General features: G+C 51.2%; 8 protein-coding genes across 8 annotated transcripts; 5 read left to right on the top strand and 3 right to left on the bottom strand.

Moving 5' to 3' along the window:
- Positions 1-995: 995 nt before the first annotated feature.
- BDZ83DRAFT_793284 (uncharacterized protein) lies at positions 996-2,848 on the top strand (the record flags this gene model as incomplete). Its single annotated transcript, XM_060515777.1, has 6 exons — positions 996-1,009; positions 1,861-2,122; positions 2,237-2,297; positions 2,430-2,541; positions 2,599-2,670; positions 2,725-2,848. 6 exons carry the CDS (start codon positions 996-998, stop codon positions 2,846-2,848), a joined length of 645 nt encoding a protein of 214 aa, XP_060363956.1.
- Positions 2,849-4,459: 1,611 nt separating this feature from the next.
- On the top strand, positions 4,460-5,641 carry BDZ83DRAFT_753145 (ribonuclease T2 family protein; the record flags this gene model as incomplete). The annotated part of the gene is made up of 3 exons (XM_060514312.1): positions 4,460-4,737; positions 4,886-5,020; positions 5,185-5,641. The coding sequence occupies 3 exons, from the start codon at positions 4,460-4,462 to the stop codon at positions 5,639-5,641; spliced, it is 870 nt and encodes a 289-aa protein (XP_060363955.1).
- Positions 5,642-11,432: 5,791 nt separating this feature from the next.
- BDZ83DRAFT_753144 (uncharacterized protein) lies at positions 11,433-13,765 on the top strand (the record flags this gene model as incomplete). Its single annotated transcript, XM_060514311.1, has 3 exons — positions 11,433-12,220; positions 12,291-12,723; positions 12,779-13,765. The coding sequence occupies 3 exons, from the start codon at positions 11,433-11,435 to the stop codon at positions 13,763-13,765; spliced, it is 2,208 nt and encodes a 735-aa protein (XP_060363954.1).
- Positions 13,766-14,545: 780 nt separating this feature from the next.
- Positions 14,546-16,289, bottom strand: BDZ83DRAFT_753143 (uncharacterized protein; the record flags this gene model as incomplete). The annotated part of the gene is made up of 2 exons (XM_060514310.1): positions 14,546-15,959; positions 16,066-16,289. 2 exons carry the CDS (start codon positions 16,287-16,289, stop codon positions 14,546-14,548), a joined length of 1,638 nt encoding a protein of 545 aa, XP_060363953.1.
- A 1,610-nt stretch (positions 16,290-17,899) lies between these two features.
- Positions 17,900-18,293, bottom strand: BDZ83DRAFT_625045 (uncharacterized protein). The gene has a single exon (XM_060508478.1). The coding sequence runs from the start codon at positions 18,170-18,172 to the stop codon at positions 18,005-18,007; it is 168 nt and encodes a 55-aa protein (XP_060363952.1). The 5' UTR covers positions 18,173-18,293; the 3' UTR covers positions 17,900-18,004.
- A 976-nt stretch (positions 18,294-19,269) lies between these two features.
- BDZ83DRAFT_731585 (uncharacterized protein) lies at positions 19,270-20,598 on the top strand (the record flags this gene model as incomplete). The annotated part of the gene is made up of 3 exons (XM_060512874.1): positions 19,270-19,338; positions 19,618-20,057; positions 20,298-20,598. The coding sequence occupies 3 exons, from the start codon at positions 19,270-19,272 to the stop codon at positions 20,575-20,577; spliced, it is 789 nt and encodes a 262-aa protein (XP_060363951.1). The 3' UTR covers positions 20,578-20,598.
- Positions 20,599-21,380: 782 nt separating this feature from the next.
- Positions 21,381-23,369, top strand: BDZ83DRAFT_720360 (uncharacterized protein; the record flags this gene model as incomplete). The annotated part of the gene is made up of 4 exons (XM_060512265.1): positions 21,381-21,543; positions 21,609-21,769; positions 21,821-22,964; positions 23,035-23,369. 4 exons carry the CDS (start codon positions 21,381-21,383, stop codon positions 23,367-23,369), a joined length of 1,803 nt encoding a protein of 600 aa, XP_060363950.1.
- Positions 23,370-23,491: 122 nt separating this feature from the next.
- BDZ83DRAFT_780284 (uncharacterized protein) lies at positions 23,492-24,719 on the bottom strand (the record flags this gene model as incomplete). The annotated part of the gene is made up of 5 exons (XM_060515531.1): positions 23,492-23,870; positions 23,924-23,966; positions 24,029-24,371; positions 24,426-24,591; positions 24,660-24,719. 5 exons carry the CDS (start codon positions 24,717-24,719, stop codon positions 23,586-23,588), a joined length of 897 nt encoding a protein of 298 aa, XP_060363949.1. The 3' UTR covers positions 23,492-23,585.
- Between the last annotated feature and the right edge of the window lie 157 nt (positions 24,720-24,876).

Genomic DNA, 24,876 nt, shown 5'->3' with positions numbered 1-24,876 from the left:
CTTTTACTTTTCTGTGGTCGTTTGATAGTGTGATAAAGACTTAAAAGATATGTAGAGTAATAATAAAAAATACGGCAACGTACGTGCTACCCCAGTCCCGGACTCTATGGTGTAGGCCAAGCCTTGGAAGTTTATAATGCACCTAGAAGTCTCTTTCCAGGCAGTGATTGGCGCAGAAAGCACATGGCGGCCGTATACTGCTCAGTAAGATACTTCTGTCATGCGGACATAAGTTCACTATATTTCAGGGGCCCCTTTCTCAGCCACGTCAGGAAATCACTAGCGCAAACGACAAGCATAACGTATGTGATCTAAGATCGACAGAGACAAGACATTTCCGGAACCTTTTGTTTGGCCGGCGTTTTTCCCTGCCAAGATTGAGTCTGAATCTTCGGCCCAGGTTCAACTAACCCCTTGCCAGAAGGCTGAAGATCCGAGACACACTTTTCAAATTGAACCGACGTGATTCGTGAAGTGTCCTAGGGGAGATTCTAGCTCGGAAATCAATCATAGGAAGTGCTAGATGGCCATTCCAAAAGTCCCAACTCGGTGGTAATCCTAATTCCACGACATGCGTGCCTCCCCTACACGCACGATTATGCAAAGACACTGAAAGCCAGGGGATCATCGTTGGGGGTGGAAGCAGGTTTAGGTAATGGACGCCGCAGCCGCTCATGTGTACGCGTTCACACCGCCTTGGGGAATTGCTCAACTCACGTCATATCGAGTCAGGCGTACATCTTGTTCCAGAAGAACAAGCATGGGAGAATTCTCGAACTCCGATGTGCCCTTGTTGCATCAACTACACTGCATGTTTGGCAGGATATGTGAGTTTCCTGGCCGCCAAATCGTCACCTCTAAGGCTCGATTTCTCATACACCAGTCCAAAGGTAGAAGACTGGTCTTTCCAATTCATAAAGCCTCACTGCTGGCATGAACCACAAAGCTACCTCAAAGCTTTTGAGTGTCTCGTTCCCTGTCTTACCAAGGCGCTCATGGCCAGATTGAAGTAAGTCAACATGCCAGTATAGACAGTCTCCCACTCCCTTGACTGCCAAACCTTTTATGTTGGTGTAACGAATAACTTCAGTTGTAACATCATTACATTCTTGAGACCAATCCTCTGAAGGAGTCAGCCCCAGCCACCGCGGAGTCACTTTCGTTGGTTCCGAAGCAATATACAATCCGCCTCCGCCCAGCGCAGGCTTGATGTAACATTTGCAATGTTCATCAATATCATACGAGGTAAGAAGGCATATGTTTGCCTTCACTCAAAACGGAAGCTGGCCCCTGGATAATTGTTCTGGTTCATCCTTCAAGACAATTCCCACGAACACGATTTGCGACTTAAGGTCTCGACCGGGATTTTCACCTTCAAAGAAACGAACGAAGGCGTTCACAATATTCAGGAAAACCATTCGATCGGCCAAATTTTCTCCACGCAGCAGGCCAACAGCAAACAGCGTTCGACCAACGCGATGGCGCGGTTTCCAGTAGCCCGGCTGCTACTGGCATGGCTAGCAGTGCCTTTCACCAACGCCCAAGTGGATCAGTCGCGGTACAGCATCCCTTGTTTGATGCAATACGTCGGTTGTGTGGGCATTCCAAACTTCAACACGGCCTTCAGCCGTCTACTGGGCGACGGTGCTTTGACTCCTGGCAAGTGCCAACGATTCTGCAGCGATCTTGGCTCGACGTACGCAAGCCTGTACGACGGTTACTACTGCAGATGTTCACTTGTGCCGGAGACGGTAGCGCCTGTTATCGTTCCAGTAGCCGAATCTCTATGCAACAGAGTGTGCCTAGGCGATTCGAATGCAAGATGTGGTGGTGACCCGAATTATCTCAATTTGTACAAAGCGGTTGCTATCACTACCACGTGCGGAACCAGCAGTACCACTGCCACGACATTGTCTTCATCCTCGACGATGACCTCTCAGACAACCACAGACACGTCCTTGACAACGTCGTCACCGACGTCAACCTCCTCGGTCTCCTCGTCATCTTCGTCCTCCTCCTCGACGACCTCCCCAACGACATCGACCTCAACAACCTCAACAACAAGAAGCATCCCAACGTTCCCAGTCAATACCCTAGTTCCCGCTCCCCTCGCACCAGCACGGTATATAGGTTGTGGCCCCCTAGATAACTCCATGGTCAGCGACGTCGATCTCCTCTTCAACCCCTACGTGGCGAACCAACCAGTCGAATGTCAACAATACTGCAAGACCAACAGGCGAACGATCACCATGATGTCAAAGTTTCTCTGCATTTGCAGTATCCTGGTGCCGGGAGCGGTAACACCGTTTTCATCGGAAATTCTCCCAAATGATAACTACTGCACGAATCCATGTAGCTTTTTCCCTTCGGCGCCTTGTGGCGGTGCAATTCCCTTTGAATTGGGCGCGCCGGTGTACACAGTGTACCAGCTGGACGAGAGCCTCCTCAACTCTACGAGTTCGAGTTCATCTTCGACCATCTCCTCTACTTCGACCACGTCTTCTCTTTCGTTGAGTTCGGATACGTCGGGTACTGGCACCAGTACGAGTTCTAGTAACAGTATACTCTCGAGCACATCAAGCCTATCAACCAGCCCAGTAATCTCAAGCACTTCTCCATCATCGTCGGCGTCATCTTCAACATCGTCCCAAGGATCATCAAGCAGTATCAGTTCGCTCTCCTACTCAAACACAACCTCACCAGCGACAACTCCTAGCTTCTCAGTGACTTTGAGCTCTTCTACCTCGACTACACCAACGTCAAGCGTTCCCAGCAGCGGACCTTCCCTCACAAGTCTACCGCTTTCCCCGACATCTGGCACTTCGTTCCCCGCTTCAACCCCTTCTGAGACGCCGAGCAGCAGCAGCATTCCATCGTCGTCCACGTCTACTGCCTCGATAACAAGTAGTGGATCCAGTACCCGCACTTTGCCAACAAAGGATCCCCTTCCGGTAGATACAAGGTCTTCGAGCCCTACTCTCGCGTCTACAAGCAGCCCTCCGGTGTTGAGCACGGCATTCCTTTTGACAGTCACTGTAGTGAATCAACCTGCACCGACTCAAACCCTTGATCCCTAGGCAAATGAAGTATGGGAAAGGAATTTATGGCCACATCTTTAGAAATCACTTAATATAGTTGAAGTAAAGGTGTATCCGCCTAGAAACATCAAGATCAAATGGAATTAATGAACCGACCCATGTTGAAAAGAATCTATTTTGATTACGACTTCATGTTTAATTGAACGGAGTGTTGCGCATGGAAGTGACTCAAAGCCCATAAATGTACAACTCCGCAAAATCTATTGATTCATAGTCTGAACATATAGATAGATGATTGATACACTCACACTCAATCAAAAAGTCGTAACCTCCCCCTTTTTCTACAAAGTGCCTTCTTCACCTGCTCCTGTCGGGCCCCGAATCTTGAGAGCAAGAAAGCTGCCAGTCCAAGACTCATCGCAACGTCAATTTTTCATGAAAAGAACTTAGGCTCAGAAAAGATGCTTAGTTTGGAAGTCAATGAGTAGCTTCTCTTGCATTGGCCAGCCTTTCACGCACCCCTTCTAGCTTAAGCAAGCTTCGTTTCCAACATGCTCTTGCCTCGCCTGGGAGTTTGTTATCACTTGATATGGCACTCTTGTTGCCTCTGTGTCTTCTGAGCTTGACATGAACGAGTGATTAATGTCCTTAGGCGGTCCTGGTCTCCTTGAGTGCGGAGAGATCAATCAGTCGGGAGGTAACCCCCAACCCAGTTTGACCTTCATATTTGCCGGTAAGATAATTGGGTTCCGATTAGAGTTAAACCGGCTTGTACAAATGAAAGGGAACCACGCATCATAGTTGAAATTTGGGAGGAATTGAGGAATGCTTGAGCGCGAGGATGATGAATGTTTATTTTCGAGAATGATTTATTCTATTTCACTATTTCTCATGCCGAGCAATCAAATCAGTACGTTTAACTCAACACCCCCTGCAACAACACATACTTGATCGAACTCCAAAAGCAACCCAGTCTCAACTCTGAGGAAATAAATAACCCAGGAGCAGTGCAGTCAAATCCAACTTCGAATGTACATAGACCAGAGTCCTTAACCAAAGCACCAATCTGCCATCCAAACCACAACAAGCAGCATGTCACCGCACCCCACCGTCCCCACACAGTCAATCAGCCCCGCAAATCACACAGGCCCCCTGCGTCTTCATCCAATGATATCCCTAGAAACGAAGGCGGTGAAAAGGCCAAGCCGCAGCTAGTCCCCACATAACACGGCAGAATCCCCAGACAAGCTCCGCCTTGGACAAACCCTCACCTCAAGCTCCATATCGCAACAAACGTCACCGTCGACATCAATCCTCCAACTGTCCATTGTACCCCTTCCTACCGGACACCCGCCCCATTATCGCGGATTCCATTCACAATAAACGTTGAATACAGGCCAGGAAGAAAGACAAAAGCCACAATGGCGCCCTCCCTCCGCGCTCTCCTCCAAACCCTATCCTCCCTCCTCCCCCACCTCTACCCCATCACCAACGACATTACAAGCACATCTTCAAGCCTCACAACACCACAAACTACCTACGAACCCCTCTCTGGCGCGCCACAATGCCCAATCGACGGCTCCGCCAGGAACGCATGCTGCCACGTCTACCCCTCCAGCCGTCTCCTTCTCACCCAGTTCTGGGATGACACCGTCCATGCCCCCGGCGCGGAGGAGGATTGGACGCTTCACGGGCTATGGTATGTTTCTCTCTACTCCGCATCCCTTTTTTTACGCTTCTAGTGGTTGTTATTGGACTTGAGCTGGGAGAATCGACCGCTCCCTGCCAAGTCAACTCCCTGCAGAAAGACGACTGTACAAGGTATCTAACTAGGATCCTTGCGATAGGCCCGAACCATGCGATGGGAGCTACAAGGCATTCTACGGCACGGAGCCTCAATTTACCAACATCACCGATATCCTAAAGCACTACGGTCAAGATGACCTCCTGGCTTTGATGGAGAGATACTGGGTAGCAGCATAGTAAGCCCCTCCCCCGCCCGACGGTCCCCCACCAAACTCCCCCGGCCCCTCCTCTTCCCCGTCCCCGTCTCCGTGCATCCCCGGCCGGGACCAAGCAGCAGTTCCCTTCCGGCCCATTATCGGCCGAACCCAACCATAATGCTAACAAACACTCTCCCTCGCAGCGGCACAAACAACAATCTCTGGGCCCACGAGTACAACACTCACGCAAGCTGCATAAACACTCTCTCCTCATCCTGCTACGATACCGCATATAACCCCGGCATCGAAGTCGTCGACTACTTCACCCGCACCTTCTCCCTCTTCCGCCAACTCGACACCTTCACGGCGCTTGAGAGGGCCGGCATCACGCCTTCGAGCTCCAAGCGCTACGCTCTCGCCGAGGTGACCAGGACGCTGGAGAGATTGAGCGGCGGTCGCGTGGTGATGCGGTGCTCCGGGCCCGGGCGCGATGTACTTCACGAGGCGTGGTATAGCTATTCTCTAATGGGGAGCCTGCAAACGGGACAGTTTGTTCCTGCGAGCGACCTGGGAAGCTATGCTGAGGCGGGTAACTGTGCCAAGGAGGTCAGGTACCTGCTTAAGAAGTGCAAGGGCAACTGCCCGAACGCGGAACTATAGAGCCCTTGTTGAGCTCGGATTGCGTTGCGGAACATGACATTTGCAATGCTTCTGGGACAATGTCTGATGTACACATTGTGATATCTGTTTTTGAGAATACTTGCATGGCGTTTGGACAGGGAATGGGGAACTTGGTCTGGGTCATTCATCATTTCCTTCTGTCCGGGACCGAGAATTGAAGTGCTGGTCCCTGGCAGTTGTGCTGTAACAAGTCAGTTGTTATAAAATTCGGTATGCTCGGCATTGTCGATGCGGTCATCTTCAATACTCTACTCTTGGAAAAACCGTCGGCAAATGACTTTTGGTGTTTCAGCCTTCTCGTTGGGGGTAATTGTCCGTGGAGTTTTTCGGATAGCCTAACGCCGACGAGGCTGGAATACCGAGGAACAATTTGAAACCGTCCTTTGATATGGGACGATGAAGTCTAACCGTTCCTCTGATGGCTGTCTCACAAACTCAGAGCCAGATGCGGACCATGCCGTTCTCGAATATTACAGCGGCGTTTTCCGAAATTCAATCGCGGATAGCCACTGAACAGCATCAAAAAGGCTTTTGTGTTCGTTCGCACGTGTCTTGACCTCATCCGCAGCTTCTAGAGTTGACGCGAAGGATTCTTCCTCAGACGTCGATGTCTCCCTTTTTGCGCTTACCAGCATGCCAGCCTTGCATGCAGCCGTCGAGGCAGGAGTGGTGCAGTTCTGGCAAGGTGTTGAAGAACACGGATGCATGCCTTATCGGACCGACCGTCGAAACTAACGCACGCTTGTACCGATCTGGATTAGAGCATGTGGAGGTGGAAGAGTGGGCTGAGACGGACGCCGACGCACAGCACAGCACAGCATGGTGCTATGCGAGCGTGCCATGGTCGGATTGGGCGTGGTACAGCGTCCTGTCATGCCTGGCTTCTTTGGAAAGTTGTCGAGGCATCTCCGCAGCACCGACATTGGGCGCTTGCTCGAGCGCTGGTTCGCTGTCGGCATTTGAGGAGAAGGGGCAGACGGGGTGGAGCAGCGGCGGAATGCAGGCCATTTCTCTGGGCGCTGTCATCGACCATGATCAGAGCAAGGGCTCCTTGGTCGCTTTGTATCCCTATACATATTTCGGTTCTGGTGCTCAGACCGCCGTGGACCTTTTCGTCCAGATACAGGTCGCCAATTCGAGCGAAAGCCGGTGTTTCTGAGATTCCATCTTACAGGCCTAGGAAGATCGCAGCGGGTGTCAACAATTTCGGTGCCACGAGGTGGACAAGGTGAGAAGAGCGAGGGCTGGAGTCTGGAGACGGGCAGATTCTTCAGCCCTGCCAGAGATTTTCAGAGACCAAAGGACAGTGCGATGTAACCTGTCCAACGCAAGGACCGTGACCAAGTTACCAGAGCCCGTGGTCGAGAATGAAAAAAAAAACTAAAAAACTGTTGCCCCTTGTCTCATGTGTCGGGCCAAGCTGCTGTGCGTAGCTATCCAGAGAATGCGATATCATGCTGACATGAGCGAATTCCTCGTTCGCTGTGCCTCCTCTTCGTCTCCCCTCGTCCACGGGTGTACCGGCATTTGCAGACGGTGGCAGTGTTAATGCCTGTTAGCGTCGACGGCTTCTGAGACGGCGGCAGCTAACAATGTTGCCTCATAAGCTGCTTCTTTGGTCTCCGCCACAACGGGGCTTCTGCTGCTGCTAATGCTCCTGTTTGGCTGTTTGGGAGGTGCCGTTGAATTATTGACAAAACTTGAGCCCCGATGTGGGCACACGACACCGATCTGAGATGCGTTCAAACTTAGAAGCTCGATTGGTCCCAATGGCATTCCAAATGATCACCGTATTGTATTGATGCAAATGGATTCCCTGGTGATAAACGACAGCTGAGCAGCAAACTCTGGGTGTAGCCAACTCGTGCACAGTCGCGAAGAGACGCATGATAATTTAAGAGAGGATGTCCAAAGATGAGAACACTAGCATGGTCCTAAGAACGAAAGGAATAAACTGAACTTAGGTCTCTACTTTTGCGAGCCGCTAGAAGTAGATCGATTTATATTTAAAGGAAACTAATATATTTTTAAAGTTAGCACGCGCTTACGGATAAAGTACATTCTTAGTCTACTTAGAGGAAACGAGATAAACAGACTGCTTTTTAAATATCCCGATACATCTTCGCGGCATAATTAGGCCCTTATACTAGAACGGCTAATTTTCTTCTTTAAGACTTTCTGTTAGTATCAAGATGTAGGTTAGTTACGATGCGTCTTTAAATTCAAGAAGCCCTGCCTCCGGATGTGCGTTCCGTAGGAGAACGCGTACTGATGATCAAGCTGCAAACGGTTTCTTGCATTGGCGAAGGAGGGTGGCCACCGAGGGGTCGTGGTCTGATAGGTCGGCTGAAGCGAATAGAAGCATGGTGGAAGACGCTTGGAAGGTGGGAAGGTTTTCCTCATGCGCCATTCTAGGGCGATCCGGGGACTGGCAAGCCCATGGGTTAATTGATTGAGGGTGGTCAGTGTGAGTTTCTGAAAAGACCTGAGCAAAGATTGAGTGCGATTCGCAAGATTGCCAAGTTCAAGGCTCCAGGACGTGGAAATGCCCACCGGCGCAAGTTCAAGATGGCCACGACCGCTATTTTGGTGGGCGAGGACAAGAACCGACCATCTTTAACCATCGAGCAATAGCCTACCAGCCGGCATCGGTTAGAAGGATCTCGATCCCATTATGTGGATTCTCGTAGCATGCTTGCTGTAGTTGCCAAGGGGTAGTGCCATATCTGCATCGGTATGTACGTACTTTGAAGCAACGCGGTTGGCATTCTAGCACCGAATAACCAAGCTTTCCAGAGCATAAAAGAAAGGGCGAAAACACTACCCAGAACAGTCGGCCGGTGGGAATGGTCTCTGCACGTTTGGTGCTCAGAGCTGGCACTTTCCGCCATCCCAAGTGTCGGACGATCACCATGTTGTCGAGATCAACAAAGTTCATGCTTTGTTGAACTACTGGGAAATAGTGGCCTCGAGCATGGGCGGCTTTGATCCGAGCCCCATTGAGAGACGAGACCGCCGGTGCTGAGAGGGGCTTTTTGAGGGCAGAACCTGGCAGGTCTCCATCTGTACCGCGCGCTATCGACGCTGCCAGCAGCAAGTTGTGAGGAGGTTGAGGGGAACAAGCAGCGTCCCAGCGTCGATTGACCCCATGGGCAAGCCATCAGTGCGTTGCGTTTGTGGCTGCTGTCGACGTTGTGGCTGTCGGGGTGCGGCGAGGGATGTCCCTCGCACAGTTGTTTCGTGTGCCTCTAATTTTCGAGCATTGTAGTCTCATCAAAACAAGAGCCAAGAGTCGAACCGGCGCTGGGTAGTCATCGTGGACGGCTCACACGGGAGATTCGGGTGGAACACTGTAATTATTCGCAACATTACAGGGACGATGCAAGCTGATGACAGGCTACCGCTAGCAAGTCCCGAGGATCCAGCGCCGGGAGTCCAGATCAGATCAGACAATGGGCGGCAAACTTGAAAGTAACACGGCCCCAATTAAACAAAGAGACGGCGTGGCGCACTGGGGTATTCGTAAGGCTCGTTCGTGTCCAGTTGCCGGGTGCTTTGCGTGCCGGTGCCGTGGTCTGGGTGGGCAAATTCTGGCGGTGATGACAAGTTGGACTGGGCGAAGTCGAGAAACGGTGGAGGACTATCACGAGATGGTCAGCGGAGGTGGCCTGCCAATCAGGCGTGCATGTCGTAGACAGACAAGACATGTATGATGTCGGCAGTGTGTATGCGTAGGGCACGAAATTTGCATCCGAACGAGGAGCGAGGAAGTATTCCGCCCAGAGAATTGCATCCCTACGGTAGTAGTAGAGCAGTTAAAGTGAGGCGAATAGGAAACCTCGGATCGACCTCAAGATGCGCCTCGGCCGACTGCGAGTGAAACGTAGTTGTCGGGTACAGCGCCAGGGCAGGGACAGCAACGGCGGGCATCGGCAGCAATCTGCCATCTTCCAGCGGCCAGAGTCTGCAAGCTTCCAGGCGTGCCGGGTACCATATCACATAAATATGGCGAGGAGGTACTTATTGAAAGTTGAGAGTGACGGGCTCCGTTCGAAATGCAACTCATCCCATTCCGCAGGTGGGTGAGAGGGGGCAGCGCAGCGCAGCGTAGGCTGCAGTGAGCCAACCGACAGGCTGGTTTTTGGTACCTCGGTTTTTTCCCAGCACAACGGACACCGGTGACCGACGACGGAAGCGGACTCGATTGGCTTGTTCGTTTTGGATTGGGCGTTGTAAGCGACTTTTGGTCTTGGACAATAGGCGCTCCAGCCTTCGTACGACGTTGCAGGCGGCGTGTTCCGTGTGTTTGTGAAGTCGTCACATCGATAATCCCGTCGGACCCTGCCTGCTGCCACTTGGCTGAGCCCTTGGCCTGGGAGACTGTCTGACTCTGATTATGTTTGGCATCCGCAGTGCAGTTTAGCTGCTTTGTTATTGAACTTGCTGTCCCTGGGATCCTCTGCATTGATCGTGGAAATTTGTTGCGTCTGGCACAATAAAAGAGGGAAATCATGAACAACAAGAAGATGGCGGGGATGCCTTGGAATTGAGGGAGTCACCAGAAATAGGTACCTTACCTAGGTACCACACGTAGAAGGTGAGGTGGCCCATCGGCGCGGAGGTTAGAACGATGGGGCTTGACGAGAGGGGAGGAAGATGGAAGGAGGTGTACACAGTACCTGCCCTACCCTTTACTGTGGGAAAACATGCCAGGAGAAGGTGTTCCTTCACCCTTCTTTGCCCATTGTTCCTGCCTATTCTCGAGTATTTTCTGTGGTTTGTCACCAGACACCCACCTTGCCTCCACACAGTGCAGAAAGAGGTCCGTTCTCATTCTCCAAGTCCGCTACTCCCGAAACGAAATAGTGACTCTGCTGCAATGGGCCTAGCGAAGCCAACATGGATCCACTTGACAACCTAAGCAAGGCAAGAGGCCCTCACGTCTTCTCCGTTCCTTTCTGGCTGCCACTGTCCACTGGTGGGCACCTTCCATAGGTATTGCACTGTGGCTGTCCTTTCCTGCCGTCTCTGTCGTCCCTCTCGAGTCTCCCGTTCGCCGTCTCTTTTTGCCTGGCAGGTGCCCACTCACTCTCCATTGTTGCCCTGTCCCTTCCTCTTTTCCACTCCCATTTCCCTCCCTTTCCCAGTCCATCCACCCTCCTCCTCTTTCCTTCCATCCACTTTCCTTCCGCCCACTCAAACACACCACCTACCACGCAACTCTCGAACCTGCAACTCACTCTCCCTACCCGACCGACCCTCACCGAGAAAAATCGTGCAGTCTACCCTTCATCGTCTTCGGTCTGGGGCTTCTTCTTCGACAAATCGACGACACTTTCGCACACTTATCGACAAACTCGACTCCTGGGCAGACTTTTCACGCAGCAGGCTTTCTGCACAGACAAACGGAAAGGGTTGTAACGGGCGTCGCAGCCCCGGATTTTGGCACCATCCCCCGCGTTTCCCTCCCAGCGACTGCATACAGAAAGGGCCGAATACACACTCCATCCCTCGCCAACACAACTCCACGGATCGCTCCTATTGTCCCAGAAGCCCGTTTCCATCACTCTGCACCTTCTCTTATCAATCCTCTTTCCCCGCAAAACTCAATCAACGCCCGCTAGACCTTCATTGTCGATGCCAGCGTCCTAACAGAGCCGTCGCCGTCGCTCGGAATAATCCTCACACCCATCTGGTTTGCCTGTCTCAGAGCGACCGTCGACCATCGACGACAACAACCGCCACAACGTCTTCACCGTACGTCGCCACAATGACACAGGCCGTCAAGCGGGCCTGCGACGCCTGCCATCGCCGTAAGGTCAAATGCGACGGCGTCAATCCGTGTCGCAACTGTCATACTGCACAGCTGTCTTGCACCTACAATGCTATTCCTCAGAAGAAGGGCCCCAAGGGCTCCCGTGCAAAGGTCATTAGCGAATTGAGGGAAACACAGCGTCAGACCAGTTTGTCCGCAAAAGTTCAAAACCGCATGAACGGCATTCCGTATCCTCCAGGCCCTGTCAGCTTGGCCCCGACCCCCGGTCTGCTCTCGAGTGAGCTCGTCAAAGAATGCATCGACTTTTACTTTGCCAACCTGTACGAAAAGATGCCTATCCTCGATCGACGCCAAATCGACCAGCAACTCCCATTCATGGAGCAGAACCGCGACACCTACTGCCTACTGACCTCGCTGTGTGCATTCATGATGCTGCAGCCAGGAATGTCAATGCCAACAGGCGATCCTTTTAACCTCGATGTCATGCCTGGTGCCACCATCGTCGCAAGCCAGTTGCTTTTGGAGGAGACCCTGCAAGTCCGCAAGGGCTACGACTACCTCGACAACATCAGCTTCAACACCCTTGCTACAAACTTCTTCATCTATGGCTGCTACCACGGCATTGAACTGCACGACAAGGCTTGGTTTTACCTTCGCGAGGCTTCTACCATGATGCACCTCAACGGCATGATCAAAGAGGAGACGTACCACGGCCCCCAATGGGATAACGCCGAGTCTTCTCGGAGAAGGCGGCTTTTCTGGCTGTTTTACATTATGGAAAGGTAAAACCTTTTCCGTCAATACTTAACCAACTGTCAATCTTTTCCATCTACTAACCGCTCGTCTTTGCAGATCTCACGCCATCCAACGCCAGCGACCTTTGACTTTGCAAGCCACCATCAACCCGCCCAACTCTGCTGATGACCCGAGCGACCCACTTAGCCACCAGCTGAACAGCTTCATCATGCTGGTGAACCTGTTCCGCCCCTTTGACGACGCCTTCATAGCCATCTGGAATAAGACGCGCACCAACCTCTATGTATCCAACCTGCAGAAGCAACTGAACGAAGTCCTCCCCACTTACCTTTGCCAAGATGGCCAGCTATCGGACCTTCGTACCAACCAGCAGTGGCTCAAGAGCACTGTTTGGCAATTGACCCATGGAAACTCGTCCAACGAAGACAATATGAACTTCAACTACCCAGTCGACCTGTCCCGCGAGCTTCTAATGACCCTCGCCTCTCACTTTCCTGGACAAGGAATGGAGTTGATGAGCTCCGGCTTGGTATGAGTTTTCAGATGTGTATTTGTTTTCCTCCTGTTGCTAACATTCTATGCAGATTGAAAAGCTTTTCGAGATTAGCTGTAACATGACCGACTTCCTCGCTGTTCAGCCCGCCGCACGGGATCCTTTCACTGTTGGCCCCCGGGAGCAACTCAATCAGACCCTCAACATCGTTGCCGTCCTCCGCCATGGCGATCATCGCTTCCTGCCGCTGTTGCTGAACAAGGTTGCCGACATTATGCCTCGTCTGACCAACCCGATGCTGCAAAACGCGCCGGAAAATTCTAACATGGGTAACATCGATATCTTTGATGGCTTCGGCAATGCGGGCATGGCACAGCCCCCTTCTCAGATGCAGATGCAGATGGATACCGACTACGAAAGGAAGTTTTCGGTTGCCGATTACGAAAAGAAGTACGGCGTGTCCGACATGAACAGCAACGGCAGTGAGGCCAACACCATTCCTGCCACGTCTGCCAGTGCATCATCCGTTCCTCCAGCGACTACTGCGGATATGAACTCGCCTTTTGCCAGCAGTTCGCCCGCCATTATGTCTCCACCAATGGAGTATCCCCACAACGGAATGAACGACTATGGATGCACGCCGATGCCCGATATGGTCATGAGCCCGGCCGGCCAGAACGGATCGGCGATGAACGGCCAGAGCAATATGAACAATCAGCATCAACACCAGCAATCGCATCACATGATTCAGAACCACATGACGCCACAGCAAATGCAGCCCAATATGAGCCAGCATCACATCCACAGTATTCAGCAAGGGCAGAACATGGGCAACATCAGCCCACCATCAGTTCAATCCCAGCAGACGATGCCGACGTCCCATCCTATGGGGCCAGGTGGAAACAACCTCATGAATTCCATACCGCGTCAACAACCGCAGCGCGCCAGTAGCTATGCTATCCCTCAACAACCAATCCCACGCACCGTAGGAGACTTCCACGCACTGCAGCGGGCCAATTCCGATATGCCTGGTCTCTCCGGTATAAGTACGGAGATAGACTTCAATACCTTGCGTTAATGTCTGTAAGCGTTGGTAGCTTCTGCTCAGACTGGGACACCTCTAACACATCACTTTTAATTGTTTTCGCGCCATTTTTCTTTGTCAGAAGCGCTGGCTATTTTTATCATGTTTTTACCATTTTCTAGATCTTTGCTCTTTTTGCATTCATTCCACGATCTTCAGGATGGGGCGCGGGTTGATACCGCCGCCACTTGAGGATTAGCGGGGACGGCAGCAAAACAAAAAAATCTGGTGCCTTGGGTTTGGAAACTTATGTTGCGAAACATGGACTTCTTGTATAGGCTTAGGGTCATGGACACTCGCATCTGCCGGCTGGGGCATGGGGACAGGAGTTTTTTTGAGGCGTTTGAAAGAGTTTGCCACGTCAAGAGGAGGATACTAGGATATATGAGCATGGCCGACGTGGGAGCGGGTATTCCGGCTACGGCCGAAGCTTGGTTGCGCAGGCAGCGGCATTTCGCCGACTCCCATCATCGATATGAGAGCTAGGAACTTGTTAAGTCTGCAAGTACGCAATACTGGCATGCGTCTGTCTCTAAGGAGACTTTATAGACGAATCAAGACAAACTTAGATTGACTGTATTTTGCGTTCACCATTGCGGCGTAGTCCCATGTGAATGTAAGTTCTTTCTTGTGGGAAATTGGGTAGTGGTGAAATGGTGTAATCAAAAGTGCGGAAGAATGATTCACATAATGTGGTACACCCCAACCTTGCCCCTTCTCCCGACCTGCTCTGGGCTGACATGAGATGTGAAGCTTTAGATTCGCATGGTGACATCACCTCACAGAAAGCAAAACGTCAGCCCACAGCCTGGCGGCCCATACATCTCTTTCTCGTGCTCGGCGATGCGTATCAAGAACCCTCTTCACCACTGCAGGAGACCATTTGCTCCACGGCTCCCAAACCCCTTTATAATACCCGTATATGATCTTCGTCTCGTTGGCCACTCCACCTTGACTGCGATGAGTTGCGTGTGAGCATAGTGAACTCGTATAGCAGCGGTCAGCTTGCTGGGTCTGGAGTATTTCCTGTTCATCCTCCTGTTGCTGCTTTCTATCGGTGGTAGTATTCTTATGATGTGCAGTCACTTCAGATTGGATCCTGATCGTGGACCCAATCTGGCACAACGTCCTCTCCGCTTGTTCAATGTCACCAGCATCAAGCAGGGCAGTCGCCACGCCCAGCAAGATTCTGCACGAGAGCTGGTAGTTGTCTTGCCTTAGCGCCTCCGTCGCAGCGGCGGTGTAGCCCCTAATAACGGCGCGAAATTCCTCCCCGTCCACGTTACCGAGGAGTCTGAGCAGGGAACAGCGCATGATAAGAACGTCAAGGGCATGTTCACTATTGAACACAGCCTCGGTCTCAAATTGCAGACATATAACAGCAAACACACTCCTCAACGTCTCAAGACGAATCTCCTGAGGAAGTTCCCTGAGTTTCGACCACACCACGCTCAAAGGGTGCCTCTCGCCTAGGATCTCGCAGTGGATGGCGTGGATATACCGGATGGAATACTCCAACACCTGCACATTCCCCTGTAATGTGAGGATATTCACGAGCATGGAATAGTAAAACCGCGGTTCTCGGATCAGGAGGACGTGCCGGAAGGAAGCGAGAGCGCGGCGGAGGGTGCGTAGACCCGTGGGGATCTGGTTCCGTTGAAGCAGGCCTGGGACTATTCCTATGTCTGTGAGGGTCTGTACGACGTGGATGAAGTCGTGTTCGCAAAGGTGTGCGTCGTCGAGCACCCAGGTGCCGGTTTGGAAGGCGGAGGTGTGGTATGTGCTGAAGAGGAGGAGGATGGAGGATTGGGTGTCTGTGTCTAGGGACGGGGAAGGGGTTAGGAGGGAGGGGAGGGGGGTGATGATGGTAGGGGATGCTGAAGAGGAGGCGTGTAGCACTGGGCTTTGGCTTGGGGACGGCGACGGTGTCCTGCAGGTGATTTTGCGCTTCAAGGTGGTACTCTTGCTCGGGGTGTGTTTTCGCTTGGTAGCGTCATGTAGATCGGGTCTGCGCTTGAGGTACTGTTCCACGCGATCCCAGTCGACGTCCTGGTCTTCGATGCTGAAGCGCGAGTCCTTTCCAGTCTCTTGGCGCCTTCGCTTAAGGTCTAGCATGTGCAGGACCTCCGGCTCTTTGACCTTCTTGTCTAGGCCCCAGCGAACGATGCGGGATTTGAACATTCTTTCTCTACGGGAGTGACCTACTGTTAGCCCATTCAAAGATTCAGGGATTTTAACGGTATACGAAGTAAATTGTTTTAGATAGTGTTAGTCGGGAGTTGGGTATCTCTCACGTGGCGAAGAAGAAGTGGTCTCGTTCCATGATGGCTTTCACCTCCTTCAACGATTTACCTTCGCTTTGGTATAGTCGGGTAATAGTGGCTTGCATGACTCTCCAGACCTCCTCCGTGGCGTACGGCGGGCTCTTGACTAGGCTGATACCGAATGTATCAGATTGAGCGTCTAGTAATAAATCGCTGTCGTATTGAGCGGCGGAGGCGGCCGCCGGTGCAAACATTGTCACACTCGATTCTGCGTGAGGGGTTTTACGATGCGCAGTGGTGGGAGACATAGGAGATTATTCACTGTAGGGCTGAAGCAGAAAATGTGAGGAACTTGGATGATTGGGGGAAGAGCCGCGCATTCAAGAGGTTTGAGAGAGGAAGAGGGCTGGTGAGTTGGGAGCTTGTAAGTTGCTGACGGTACGAGATAACGTTGCTGGGATCCGGGGGGAGAGCCGGGCCCCATGGCCGAGCCGCATCCAACGTTACCACGTTATCTTATTGGTCTAGAACAAAAGAACTTTGCATTTATTGGACCGGCAACATTCGGGCTGGTACCCTGGTCAATATGCTATGACTGCTTCGCGTCTTATTGGTCCTGGACAGAAAGACGTTGCATGCCCGTTGGAAGCACAATGTTGGGGGACAATTTCTTAGGCTGAAGGATCCGACGGATACTTGAAGCAGGCTATGGTGGGTGTTTCAACACTCTGATAAGTCTCATCAGCCCGAAAAGAAAATCAACACTGCCTACTTGGAGATGTCAGCAGAAGTATACACATGCAGTCGCGGACATGGCACTGCTAGTGTGAGCAGCAACTGACTCTACCTGTATTCCGGAATGAGGACGGTTTTGAATCGGCGTCGAGGGATTCAGCAGCTTACAAAGGAAACTCAGACCCCGTCACCAGATGCAAAGACCACGCGTCCATTTCTTTGGATTTGCTTCGTGAATGCTTCCGTGGCGCCTTGACAAGCGTAGACACTTTCAGCTAGGCAGCTTGTACAACCACAGAGCAACAGCTGGTTGGGGGAAAAGAGGCTTTGGAGGATGTATAAGAAAGATGTAATATGTAGGTCCAGATGACAAATTTGGTTCGGCGCCGAGAGAGTCAGGCAGCTACAGCTATACATCCCTCTCAATAGGTAGACTTCACTTGCATGCTGACTATGAATAGAAACATCACATGAATGACAAGAGTGGTAAGTGGTGAGGCATATTTGGACAATTAAGGCTCACGGGATAGCTCAAGGCAATAAATGATATCTTGTACATCTCGTCAAAGAGTTCAGAAGAAAGCATTTTGTGTGCGGATATGCGTTACGGAAGGGAATACTCGGGCCGCCGCCACGACAACCAGGCCGGTATGGCTGACGGCATAGGACAAGTGGACTTCACATTTATTCATGGATGTATGCCGGGGGGTACGTTGTGGCACTGTAGGATCCTACAGAGGCAGGCTGTCATGAATCCACCGCTCATAAGTCCTAAAGAAGAAGACCTATGGACAGCTGGCAGCGAGGCTGGACTCTTTCGACCAATGTGGTGGTGCTCATGAATCGGAGGTCCTAGGAGAGAGTGTAAGCAAGGATTTCGCCTTCACTTGTCTGGCTGTTTCTGGGATGAATCTGCAGTTTCGCTCCGCCCGGCATGGCTCTCAGAGTGGATATACGTGAAATATTGAAACAATGAGGCGGAGCGTAAGGTCGGAGAACACACAAGCTGCTAGCATACGAAGCCGTAGACTGGTATCTGTGAATCTAGGACCACTCGTGTTTTCAATATAAAATAGAGAGAAGATGCCCATGGACTCAGGAGAAAATCTGGTTCATCATCCTCTCATCTAGAAAACTCCAGTATCTGAACTTCCATAAGAACCTTTCATATTCAAGCCTTGAGCTACCCACAACTCTTTCATCAACACCCAAACACACCCAAATCCAAGATGCGCTACACCACCCTTCTGCTTCTCGCCACCACATCCGGTGCCATGGCAGCCGGCCTCGAGAACCGTGGTCTCCTGGCATGCGTCGACGCCATGAATGAGCACAGCTCCGTCACCAAGGACCTTCCCAGGTTGTCCGCGACAGGCGTCGACGAGGACGACATCCCAACCATCACGAACGCCTGCGAGCTGCCCACGCTCACGGGTGCGCCCGGCTCTATCTTGACCTCGTTCACCTTTGGGCTGAAGTCTTGGACGAGCGCTCATAGCAGCGAGCTCGGCGCTGTCTGGTCCGCTTGCAAGGACGAGGACTTCGTCGGCAAGATCACTTCTCTTGCTGAGAAATATGGCCCGGTTTGCTCTGCTGTGGCGGATTTCAGTCGTGCTCTCGATGGTACTACAGTCCTTGCGACTACGACTGCTGCCGGTACTGCGGCTACTGGCACCGGAGGGGCGGCTACTGCTACGACCAGCTTGCCCAACGCTGCCTCGCGGGAGACGGGGATGGTCATGGTTGCCGTTGCGGCTGCTGGTGTTGTCTTTGCTGCCATTCAATAGGAGAGACTTCCTACTTGACATCCGAGAAAGGGAGCAATGCTGTCGGCCGTCTTGCGATGCGATACTTGTGGCTGATGTTGAATCACATTCATTTTGTATGACTTGACGCACATTGCAGCAGGCAGACGATAGTCGGAGAGAGCTTAGTGCATCATTTGATTTGTGTTAAAATCGGGAGGAGTGCATGAAGCGTCACCTAGAAGCTTGTAACAGCTTCACTTTGGTTTCAAGGTTGGAGAACGGTCATTGAGATATGTTGTCTTTTGAGATTTGCATCCTTCTTTCCTAATAACTTTCCTAACAATTTCAATACTCATGCGTATAAATTTTGTTCCAAGAGCTCCAACATTGTCATTTTACTTTGATGTCGATGTTGCCTTCCACAAGACAGCATATACCCAGGTTAAATATGAAGTCGCGTATTTTCGATGAGCGAGAATTTGTGAGACAGACAACATGTTTGCCGCCCAACATTCCTACCTAGCTCCTCTATGTCCCATCCGATTCGAAGAAACATCTGTAAACAGAAACTTCGTGCCCCCGTGAATGTCCCGTCTCTACACCGCCATGTTGTTTCCCCCTCTTCTCCATTCGTTTTCCACGGATAACCCCAGTCTTCACTGTACTACTTGACCAGCCGTCTTCCTCTCGCGACGATCATCCTGATTTCCAGTCGTGTTCTGAATGTATTAATCTCTGTCCCGCTGTAACAATGACGTCCAGACCGCACGGGTTGACGGCAACCCAAGTGATTGAGCTGCTCCAAAGTGACACAGTCACGGTAGAGATATACGCGCGAGGGCTCCTAGACCATGTCAAAGAGACTGAGACCATCGTAAAAGCACGGGCGTTTCTTGGGGGGTTTGTTGTTTTGGGAGATGCAGAATCTTCTCATATTTCCTAGGCCCTGGGCTTGTAATTGCTCAAGCTCAGACTCATGATCAAGTTCCTGTCGGCCAGAGAGGACCTCTACAAGGGCTTGCCATTGGAATTAAGGACACTATGAATTCCGAGGGTAGTAATAAGCTCCGGGATGAATTCTATCACTGACGCCATTTAGATATGCCCACTGAGCATGGTTCTCCCATTTACCGAGGGTATCAGCCAAGTTCTGATTGCGCTGCCGTCGCAATCCACTGATGTTTTCGGTATCGAAGATGATGAGCCCGCAAGGGATATTCTACTGAAAGAAATGTCAATTGCTCTGTCGAAGACCCCAATGTGGTCCACGGCAGGACCTGGCACCATATCTGCCATCGAGGCGGCCGCAGTGATCCTTCGAGAAAGAGGAATCAAGGTTGAAGAGATCTCATTTCCACCTGGAATGTCGGATCCTAAGGAACTCGAGAGACTCCAGGAAGTCATCACTCAAGCTGAAGCACGGGTCTCCTTTCTTCGAGAATACCGAATAGACAAGGACAATCTGGCTCCGGAGCTTCATGAGATAGTCGAGAACAACGACAGAATTACGCATAAAGAGAGGGCTCAGGCTTCTGACAGGTATTCTCACATACAAAGCATCACTTAGCCAGAGGGTACACAGTCATCCTGTCACGTAATATAGCACGAGTCAGGGGTGACAAGGGTAGTCAGGGGTAGACAGGGGTAGGGTATATAAAAGGGGCTCTTACGAGTACTTCCCTTTTACCCTTTTTCTATAGTTCGATTAGACCACAGTTAAAGCACCGATTCCCATGTGCTGTTCTGTATGCTGATTACGTGACACATCCTCACCCCTAGCGCAGAAAACGAGGCTCCTGTGGGGCTTGGTGATATGGGTCGCGCGACCTTCAACACGATGTGGACGGTTAGTGTTTCCTTGCATCTGTCGCCGGCTCGCCTGGAGGACAATTTACAGGGTTCCTATATGCCTGTAGTCAACATTCCCGCCTTTTCGGGGTCCGATGATATGCCTATGGGCGTGTCACTCGTAGGTCCAAGGTTCCGGGATCAGCAACTGCTAAGGACAGCCCCGGTTCTTGCTGAGATCTTGAGAGACTGGGCCCCGATACAGCTGTGAGAGTTTGCGTGAACACAAGCCGGCATTTACGGCAAATGCTAAGAGAGAATTGAATCACCCTTCGAAACAACACCTATCACGTTTCTTTTGCCATACTTCCCATAAGGCTCGGCCGACGGGATGGTCCGGCGCGCCTTCTTGTCTGAGTGATTTGCTTCTTGTAACCCCTTTGGGAAAAGAGGAAATTCCAATCAGACTCTCATGATTCGACAGAGTCCGCGCGAGACAGCTCACTAAGTTGAGATAAGCCAAGTTTCACAGCCCGGGCATGTCTCACATCCCTTGTCTCAACGCCAGGCTGAAGTACGAAGGCACGTGAGCGAATATACCCTTACTACCGATGCAGCCATGGCGTGGCCAGCTGAGGTTGAAGCGAGAGATCTTCCCACATGCAGAGACCAGATTCTGAAAACGCAATTTGCTTTACGATCCGTCGTGGGCATGTAGGGTCGGAAAGACATTTTAGTCTCCGGGACGGTGGTACAGGGCTGAGATCCACAAATGCTTTCAGGATGGGGAATAAGGAACGGAGAAATTATGGCTGAACTCTGGCAGCGTTCCAGTCTGCGACTGGATGTTTTTCGTTGAAAGCAACAACATCGAGAAGAAGACAAGAACTGTGTTCACACTAAATTCCTTGACTTGGTTTTGGTGGCTTCGAAAATGCATATATGGCTGACGCGGACGCCCTCGCTCGGCTATCTTAACCCCAAGGGACTTTCAAAGAATCATACTTTATCCTAGAATCGAAGCTTTGCGCAGCATTATTCCTCCGATTCCATCCTTTGGAGAAAAGCATCACCATGGCGTCTGTCGAGACCGAAGCGTCGACGGAGAGCAGGAAGCTCGTTCTCTGCTTCGATGGCACAGGCAACTCGTTCAGTGGTTCCGGCTCTGACACGAATGTCGTGAAGCTCTTGCGTATGCTTGACCGCAATGACAAGCACCAATACCACTACTACCAGAGTAAGTAGAGTCAATACCGAAGACTTATTTGAGTGAAGTAGTCTCTGACAAGCCATTTAAAACAGCCGGTATCGGAACGTACGACGTCGACGACACCAGTGTCAACAAGAGTTGGGCCAGTGAGGTCCGCAGCAATATTTCTCAGAAGATCGATATGGGCTTCGGCACCACTTTCGATTCCCACGTCATCGCTGGATATCGGTTCCTCATGCGCTATTACGAGACTGTAGGTTTGATGCTATACTTGACAAATCATGGTGCTGACGATTACCTCAAGGGAGACAGAATCTACATCTTCGGCTTCAGTCGTGGCGCCTTCACCGCCAGATTCCTGTGTCGAATGGTCAACACCGTCGGTCTTCTCTGCAAGGGTAACGAAGAGATGGTACCCTTTGCATACAAACTCTATCAGGACCATCTAGCGAAGGTTAAAAAGAGCGGCCAGGACGGCAAGGGCGCTGTGATCAACCCTACCGATGCCCAAGCGACCAATGGCCAAGCTGCCAAAAACGCGAAAGCTCCCACCGTCAATACCTATGAAACACCTGCGAGTCCACCAGACACGCCTGTTGATGAGGCTTTCCCCAGCGGAATCAGCAGCTCCAATGACGCAATCAAGAAATCCAAGGGCTGGAGAAGGAGAGGCAAGAGGAACGAGATGGAAGCCTTCAGCAAGACCTTCTGTCGCAAGGAAGAGAGTGACCACGGAAAAGAAAATATCAAGGTCTTCTTTCTCGGCATGTGGGACTGCGTCAACTCTGTTGCAGTCCTCGAGAAGGTCGGTGACAAGCCGACCTCGGTGAAGGGTACCGCAACCTACGTTCGCCATGCTGTTGCTGTGGACGAGTTCCGAGTCAAGTTCAAGCCTGCTCTTCTCGCGCAAGATATCACCAAACCTTCCACAAAAAAGCACCGCCATGTTGAAGATGACATCAAGGAGGTGTGGTTCCCTGGAAACCATGGCGACGTTGGTGGCGGTTGGTCGGCAATCAAGGATGATCCGACATGGAAAGATAGAGAGCTCCAAAAGATCAGGGAGGAAAAGTTGAAAAACGGTGACTTCCGAACTGATGATATTCCCGACTACTTAAAACCCCCAACTCTTTGGAATAGGTTTTTGAGCTTCTTTGGGAGGGGACAGAAGGATGAGGAGCTCGATGATAGCGAGGACATGCAGCTGAGCGACATTCCTCTGTCTTGGATGATCCGCGAGCTTGAACTCGCAGACGAGGAGTACAGGGCGAATAGTAAGAATAAAGAAACAGGGCTCAAGTGGCGGCCAAGACGCTTGGACAGATTCAAGCAAAGCATCTACCAGAACGAGGCGAACCAGAACGAGGCCCTGAATGGATGGATCCACGACCTCCTTCGACTTGGAAACGGAATGGGCTACATCAAGCCGTTGATGTGGTACCTCCTTGGTAAGTGATCTCACCCCCGGTTCCTCTTTTTCTTGACCAGGCAACTGACGTTATGATTTCCCTTCTGCAGAGATTTGCCCTCTCATTAAGAGATGGGAACTCGATGACAAGACCAAAGAGTGGAAACTCTGCCAGTGGCCACTTAACAAGGGCGGTCCTCGAGACATACCTCGCAACGCCATCTTGCACGAGTCTCTACACCGACGTCTCCATTATGATGACAACTATCAGCCACAGAACAACCATGGCAACTTGAAGGAGGCGTGCTTGAAGAAGAACCGTGCGCATTACGATCCTCACCAAGCTCACGAAGAGGGTTGTGCAGAGAGTTGTTTCCACAATACTTGGAAGTTCAAGGCACATGGAGATCATGCAGATCAAGTCGTGTCTCAGACAACGAACTGAAGAGAGAATCCCCTTCAGATCGGTCTGTGGGTTTTGGTGATTTGTTTACCTAGGGAGTTATTTCTATGGAGTCCATTTTTGCTGCATTCAAATTCACGTATTCCAAGTACCTGAGAAGCGCACCGGTGATATGTACGAATGTGCCGCACCAACGCTTGTGTGTATCTATATGTGCATGATTAAGCAAGTCTCCTCAAGGCATTGAAAGCCTTGAATTCAAAGACTGAGATGTCCTTCGTGATGACCCAAATCTTCTCCGATCTTCAAGATGGAGGGTTCCGGTTCCACTTCTGGGAACCCCTCCGGCCTTGGTAGGTTCTTGTACTTTAGAATCTGCTCTGAGATGCCATTTTCATGTTGCCACTTCAAGATTGGGTCGTGCGCCATACACTGCCTCTTGATGTTGAAATCGGGATAGGGATTCTCTTGTGTCCTCATCCAATTATGGGAGATCAAGTCCAAGCTCGGGTTGCAAGTGAGAGCTTGTAAGAGGATATCTATCTATTGAACGTGTCAGAAATGGTTGCTCAATCCCGTGTTTGCTTCTGACTCACACAATGTGCCAGGTGTGCCTGGTGCCGTTGAGGCGCCATTGAGCTAGTACAATCGTCAATCAACGGTCACATGCCGTCGCTCGGTGGCCCTGCTAGACAGCTTACATGTTCTTGTAATTGGTACCGTAGTAGTAATCAAAGTAAGCATACTTGCGAACTGCATTGAGGCAGTGAAGTTGATGCTGCATATCGATCTCCACGAGGTACTTGTCCGATCCAACACCCCACTCTTCCGGTATAGAGACAGAGATTTTAGGGTCTTTGCCCATTTTCCTGAGTGCGTCGCCGCTTACGCCGAAGTACTCGATCCGGGCCATGTCTTCCCAAGCTTTGTCGACCTTTTCACTGGGTTGCTCGCGCCATATGCGTGGAGGTGTGTAATCATTGAACAATGTTCCTTTGACTTCGACCGATTCTAGCTGGATGGGAACATCGTCGAGAATTGGACCTGTGATGTTTAGCCGGAATGAAGCCAGATTCTGGTAAGAGATGAACGTCATACTATAGGGCGAAACGCGCTTCATCAGACGGACAGGGTCATTCAGCCATCTCCATGAAATGAAGAGGATCCCACACGATGTGAAGAAGAATATGACATTGATCGCAGCAATGACCTTCGACTGAAGGCTCCATTGCCCGCGGATTTGTCGCGACTTATGCCATGTTGACTGGGGTTTGTCAGTGAGCCGTTACCTAGCTCTCTGAGGACGCAAGCTTCCTCTGATGATGAACTTACACTATTGGACAAATCGTCTGTTGAGTCTTGTTCCGGGACACTCTGGTAGATCTCCTTCATTTTTGACAAAGAAGCAGTTGATGCCGGAGGCAGGTTTCAGCTCCAAGATACTCCCTACTCAGAGACTTGTACATTGCTTTCCAACAGGGTGATATCGACAGTCAATCGGGAATCTCGGAATTCTGACCACCGATAGCGAAAAGAAGGATTCTGCCGA

This window comes from Colletotrichum acutatum (assembly GCF_030867785.1).
Source record: "Colletotrichum acutatum strain CBS 112980 chromosome Unknown BDZ83scaffold_59, whole genome shotgun sequence".
Lineage (NCBI taxonomy): Eukaryota > Fungi > Ascomycota > Sordariomycetes > Glomerellales > Glomerellaceae > Colletotrichum > Colletotrichum acutatum.
This window is presented reverse-complemented; position numbering and strand designations above follow the sequence as displayed.